Source organism: Chiloscyllium plagiosum, chromosome 23, assembly GCF_004010195.1.
Source record: "Chiloscyllium plagiosum isolate BGI_BamShark_2017 chromosome 23, ASM401019v2, whole genome shotgun sequence".
NCBI lineage: Eukaryota > Metazoa > Chordata > Chondrichthyes > Orectolobiformes > Hemiscylliidae > Chiloscyllium > Chiloscyllium plagiosum.
The window spans coordinates 32,264,108-32,270,107 of record NC_057732.1 but is presented as its reverse complement, the minus strand read 5'-3'; the positions used below and the strand labels follow the sequence as shown (position 1 = coordinate 32,270,107).

Below are 6,000 nucleotides of genomic sequence, written 5' to 3'. Positions count from 1 at the left end.
TTACCTGGCCTGGTCCAGCTTGCAGATTTAAAAGTTGTGGCAGGCACTGCTCCAGGAATGCTGTAAGCTGGCCTTCCTCTTCCCGTTCGGGAAGGCCCAGCAAACGAATATTTTTTCGACGACCTCGATTATCGAGGTCGTCAATATGATTTTCCAAGGTCTGGACTCGCTGCTCGAGAGTCCGGACCTGATCCACGGCCGATTGAGCGGTTGTCTCCGAGGTCGCGGCCTTTAGCTCCGCCCCTCCGACTCGGCGTTGAATTTCTTCAATCTCACGGTCGTGCTTCTGCAGCGCGGCCGAGAGCGACTCCCAACGGTTTCTGGATTCGACGATGAAAGCATCGATCTTCGAGTCAAGCTTGGAAAGCATTTCTGCAAGACTTGCTACTGTTGGTAAGTCCCCCGGGGTGGCTGTGGACGCCTCTGCTGCAGGGGGAGGGGTTCCTGCTTGCTGAGAGCTGCGGGCTCCCTTCCCTTTAGTCATTTTAACTTAGGATTAAGTTGTTTAAATGCAATATTACACAACTAATTGAGTTACTAAACTATTATAAATGATTTATAAATGATTTGGTGAGCTTGGTAGGGGGTAGGTGACCCACTGTGCCCAAGTCTTGGGAGGAGCACTATAGACTCAGTCTTACTGGGTCGCCGCCATCTTGGATCCGTGAAATTGCATTTTAATTATTGTCCTAAGGTTGTATCTCAAGCAGTGAAATAAAATCAAAATTGGCTTAAGCAAACAGCTATCAGAATTAAAATAAATCAAAATGTTGTGTATCATTGGGAAATTTGTACCTCACTTCCCATTTGATCCCTAATGAAGAAGATTGAATGCAGTTTGGTATTCAGCTCATGTAAGTAAGGAATTCTCTGCACCATTATAATATCCTCTGACCTGCATTGTACAAGTCACTGTTAATACTATGTAATATGCACATGTAATTACCACATGTTCCAACTCAGTAGTTAAATCATAAGATCCCCTAACAATAAAGCACAGATGGTAGGCTTTTCTTCATAATTTATTTTTTGATATGTTTGTGCTGTGCCTTTGTATCAACACCATTTTATCAGTACATCAGCAATGTCAATAACATATCCAATGATATTATTAACAAAGGTAGGAAGGCAGGGTTAGAAACTTGGGAAATTATGAGTCTGGCAAGGAAAGATCATTTTACCAGCATCTCACTCAGTTGATCTTGAGGTTGATTTGTTTACCTCCACGGGGCTGAATCCATAGACATTTTAACACTTTGATCAGAACAAGACACAATGTCAAATATTTCAAACTCTATTAAAAATTCCAGTTTTCTCAAACATGAATATGTTACATTACCAAACTCTTAAAAGACCATTGTTTCAAAGAGAAACCCAATATAGGATAATAAATATTCTAAAAAGGACAAGCTAAAGCCTAAAAATTATCCTAAGTTCTCAAAAGATGAGAATGCTGTAAAGTTAATCTTTGCATTCAGTCTCTCCTACTAACTTATGCAGAATCATAGAAATCATCTTGCTTTTCATTAAGTCTTAAAGATTAACTAAACTGATATACAAACTAGCAGCTCAAAGTGCCTGAAACAACAGCACAGTCTGCTTTTCATTTAATGATTTATTTGTTTTAGGGTTGTAGTCGTCAGCTGGTGACAGTGGATCTGGACCTCGAAGATGCTGAGTTTATCCAATTCTACTTCATGTATGGCTGCCTTGTTCCTCCGAATAACCGTAATCAGGGAGTCTTCCTGGATTATTCTGTTAATGGAGGCATCACATGGAACATCTTGTTGGAAATCTTCTTCGATCAATACAACAAGCCTTCGTGAGTGCTCATGTACTACATTACCTTCCAAGGAATTGCTGGTTGTTTGTAAAATAACAACAAGGATAGAGGCTGCATGCATACTTTTAACTGCTTTGCAAAGTCAACTGTATAAATCCAACCAGAATCTGGAAGTGAGGCCTCATCTGATACTAGAATTATTTGGGTGGACCCTCCAGAGAAGGCAGTCTCACTTTGCTGCATTTTGAAATTTTTTGGACCTTCACAGCTGTTTAATGCTCCAATTTCAGTGTTTTGGAGCAAGCAATGACAATTAAATTAGCCTTAGTTCACATTTAAAGGTCCTTTGTTTTCACTTTTTCATAAGATTAGTAACTTCTCAGTGTAAGACTTTTTCGGCCAATAATCACAGGGCAGTACAGCATTTGCAGATTAAGACTTATCGGTCTTCCAAAGACTAATCCAGTTAACCACTAGTCCCCTGCTGTTTTCCTATATCCTTGCAACTTTCTTCTTCTTTATATATTTATTCAGGTTCCATCAGGAGGCTACAATTGAATTTGCTTTATTAATTCAATTCAACAATGCATTCCAAATCCTAATGATGCATTAAGTTAAAAAAAAAAATTCCATATATTAATCTGTCACTCAGGTATTGACTCCCAAAACTTGTCCAATATCCACAAAGCACAGGTCAGGAGTGTGGTAAAAACTGCCTGGTTAGGTGCAACTTCAACAATCATCAAAAAGCTCAACACCATCCAGGACACAGCATCCCCTTCAGTGGCATCTAACCACCACCTTCATTCATTCATTCACTCCACAACTGATGCACATTGGCAGTATTGTGTCCCATCTAGAAGATGCAGCAATTCACTGAGGCTCCTTAGACAGCACCTGCCAGATCCATGACTTTTACTATGTAGAAGTGCAAGAATAACTGACGCATGGGAACATTGCTACCTGCAAGTTCCCCTCCAAATCATGCACTATCTTGACTGCGAACTATATCATCATTCCTTCACTATGGCTGAGTCAAAATCCTAGAACTCCCTTCCAACAGCACTGTCAGTTGACCTACAGCACATGGTCTGCAGTGGTTCAAGAAGGCAATTCTGCACCATATTCTTAAGAGTAGTTGAGGGTGAGTAATGCTGGCCTGGCCAATGGCACCCACTTCTGATTAGTGAATAATAAAAATTGAAATGCAGTTTGCAAGATGCACAAATCTTTGCACAGCAGGTTTTACAGGACACCTTCATTAACTGGTGCTGCAAATTTGTAGTTTTTTTAATGATTTGGAGAAATGAAAATGTTTACCCTTTGTTTTGGTTATAATTTGCTCTGAAATTTCAGAGCTTTTCTACCATCTCAATTAAACTGATCGTTTTGTTTGTGAGAGAAGAAAACCGCTGATGTTAGCCTTTCACACAGCACTGAAACACGTTCTGTGCAACCAGTCCTTGCCAAACCATAATCCCAAACTACTCTAGTCCCACCTGCCTGCTTCCAGCCCATATCCCTCCAACCTTTTCTTTTCGTGTACTTACCTACATCCCTTTAAATGTTGTAACTGTGCCTGCAACCACCATTTCCTCAGGACGTTCATTCCACATTAGAACCACCCTCCGTGTAAAAGATTTGCCCCTATGTCTTTTTTAAATCTCTCTCCTTAAAAATATGCCCCCTAATCTTGAAATCCCTCATCCTAGGGAAAATATGCCTATCATTAACCCTTTCAAACTTCTTTGCTTTCTTTTCTGTAAGGGAATAACTAGGTTCTATTTCATTGGCCTTTATTTGTCCCTGGTGAGATCAGGAGTTGTTGGTCAGGGCATTCTCAAGGAATAATTATTGAGAGAAAAATTGTTAAGTTGGAACAGAGGAAATTAACTCTTTAACAGCAGGTTTGGATGAGGTAATAATTGACATTTAACCAAATTTATCCACAATTGCTTGTTCATAAATGTCATGATTCTTACTTAGAAGTGTCTGTAGTATGACTTTGAAAAAGATCAGAATGTAATGTTTTTAATCTATCTGTGATTCAATTATAGCTTTGTGAGCATTCTTCTACCAGCTGAGGCCAAAGTGGTAGGCACTCGTTTCCGTTGGTGGCAGCCTACCCATGATGGCCATGAACAAAGTGACTGGGCTATTGACAATGTATTGATATCTGGGACGGCTGGTGAGAGAACCTTCATGCTCGATACATTCAGCAGTACCCCTATCCCACCACATGACCGGAGTCCTGCTGACAGTGGACCTGTTGGTAGGATCATCTTTGACCTATTTCAAGAAAGACCAAAAGGTAAATGATAGTCCATTCATTAATAGACATTAAGATGCAAAAAGATCAGACTGCTCTTAGAGCCCACTACTTCAATTAGAAGCTCCACGTATGACTGTATGAAGATCAGAATGTTCTATTTAGGAACAGAAGTCTGTTTTTATCCAAAATCAATGCGATCATGTTCAACAGGAGCCAGAAATACATTAAAACAAAGACCGTTTAGTTGAAGACTTAAGCTATCTGTTTTTCATAGCTGTCTAATGTCAATTAGGATATTGTATTAAAATTGCAATAGGAGTGCAACCTGACTATTACACTTTACAGACTCTCTAACTCCATGCTTGGTAAGGTACTAATTCATGTAGAAAAAATTAGAAAACGGACTTTTTTCCCCGAATGCGGAAATCTAATTTCACAAGGTTCTGTTTATAATTTCAAAACTGAAGCTAACTGCAGTCCTGTGACCTAGAAACAATCTCCTAATTCTAGCCCTGAAACCCAGATATACGTTTCTAATAGCAATTCTATGGTGCAACACTTGTTTGGTTTGGTGTTATTGTTCACTCACAGTCTGAGTTACTGTGGCATGTTCACATGTATTTTATGGTCTGGAGCTATGAATGAAGGTGGTAGAGGCTCCCATTTTCCTTCCATCACATGACTGACTAGGTCTCTCTCTCTCTCGTACCACCTGCCATTGGTGTGTGGAGGGCGGATTTGCAGATTAATAGTCAACCTGTTTGGCCACATTATCAATGCACCTTCCTTCATCATCAAGCTTCTGGCTCAGAGACAAGGATGCTTCCCACTACACCACAGGATTTCCTAAGTGATCCACAAATAAGTCCTAACTAGAGTCTTGAATCCTAGACACATGCCTCCTCTTAGAATCCCGAGGCAAATTTCCATTTACACACCTTTCCCAGTTTCGAGGCTTTTCAGTAATTATGTTTTTCATTACAGGTGTGAGACCCAATATCACTAGCATCTGAATAACAGCCAAATATTTGGCGTCTTCAAATCTGTCTTATCTTGACTATCATGATGTAAAGTCGGTGTAGGTCCAACTAAACCAAAATATTGGATGATATCATCAGCATTCTCCCATTAGTAGATAAGATGAGATTTAACCTTGTAAGAACCCATATATGCATTAGTTTAAAATTTTATTACTTGATATTTGAGCTGTGACGGCAACCTGATTTATTATTGGGAGATAACAGGTTGGATTTCTGTGCAAAATGTTTGATGCTAGCAACTAGTGATATTTCACTATTATGTGCATTTATCTGGAAAACTGATGGAAACTGTGAACATGCCTGCAGCTTATAAACTAAACAAGTACTGGATGTTCCATGATGAATGCTCTGTGGAAAGATTCTGTGATTCCCCTGATGGAGTGATGCTCTGTGGCAGTCATGATGGTCGGGAAGTTGATGCAACAACACATGACCTTACACCTAGTGAGCACTGGATTGTGCAGTTCAAGGTAAAGCCTTCCATTCCATCTTACAAAGTAAAAAATTAATACAATATCTCAATGTTTTATATGCATAGAAAGAAATATGCATGTACTAAATCTTGAAACTTTTGAAAGGGTAGAAGAGCAAAGACGTAAGAGCGTTCAGAAACCCAAGGAAGTTTGAAGGAACAGCTGCAATTGATCTAATTCCAGATGACACATCAGTGCTGTGCTAAGGGAGGGCTGAATTTCCAGCATTTTGGGGTACTCCTTCAGTAGACAGGACATTCTGGACTAAAACAAAAGTGTTACAAATCTAATGGGTCAGTCAATGCCTGACAGCGAGGCAAGTTAGCATTACAGATGGATTTTAGACAGCCTCATGACCATTATTAACTTCCATTCCTCATTCAGAAGTTGACAAACTTGTAAAGCACTGTTGGCATCTTCTTCATATTTCAG

General features: G+C 39.7%; 1 protein-coding gene across 1 annotated transcript in view; it reads left to right on the top strand.

Moving 5' to 3' along the window:
- The window catches only part of reln (reelin), a 387,698-nt gene that overhangs the window by 351,185 nt on the left and 30,513 nt on the right, over window positions 1-6,000 (top strand). The window contains exons 49-51 of the mRNA XM_043713852.1: window positions 1,629-1,822; window positions 3,841-4,094; window positions 5,402-5,565. Of these exons, the coding sequence (XP_043569787.1) occupies window positions 1,629-1,822; window positions 3,841-4,094; window positions 5,402-5,565 (612 nt within the window). The remainder of the gene's footprint in view (window positions 1-1,628; window positions 1,823-3,840; window positions 4,095-5,401; window positions 5,566-6,000) is intronic.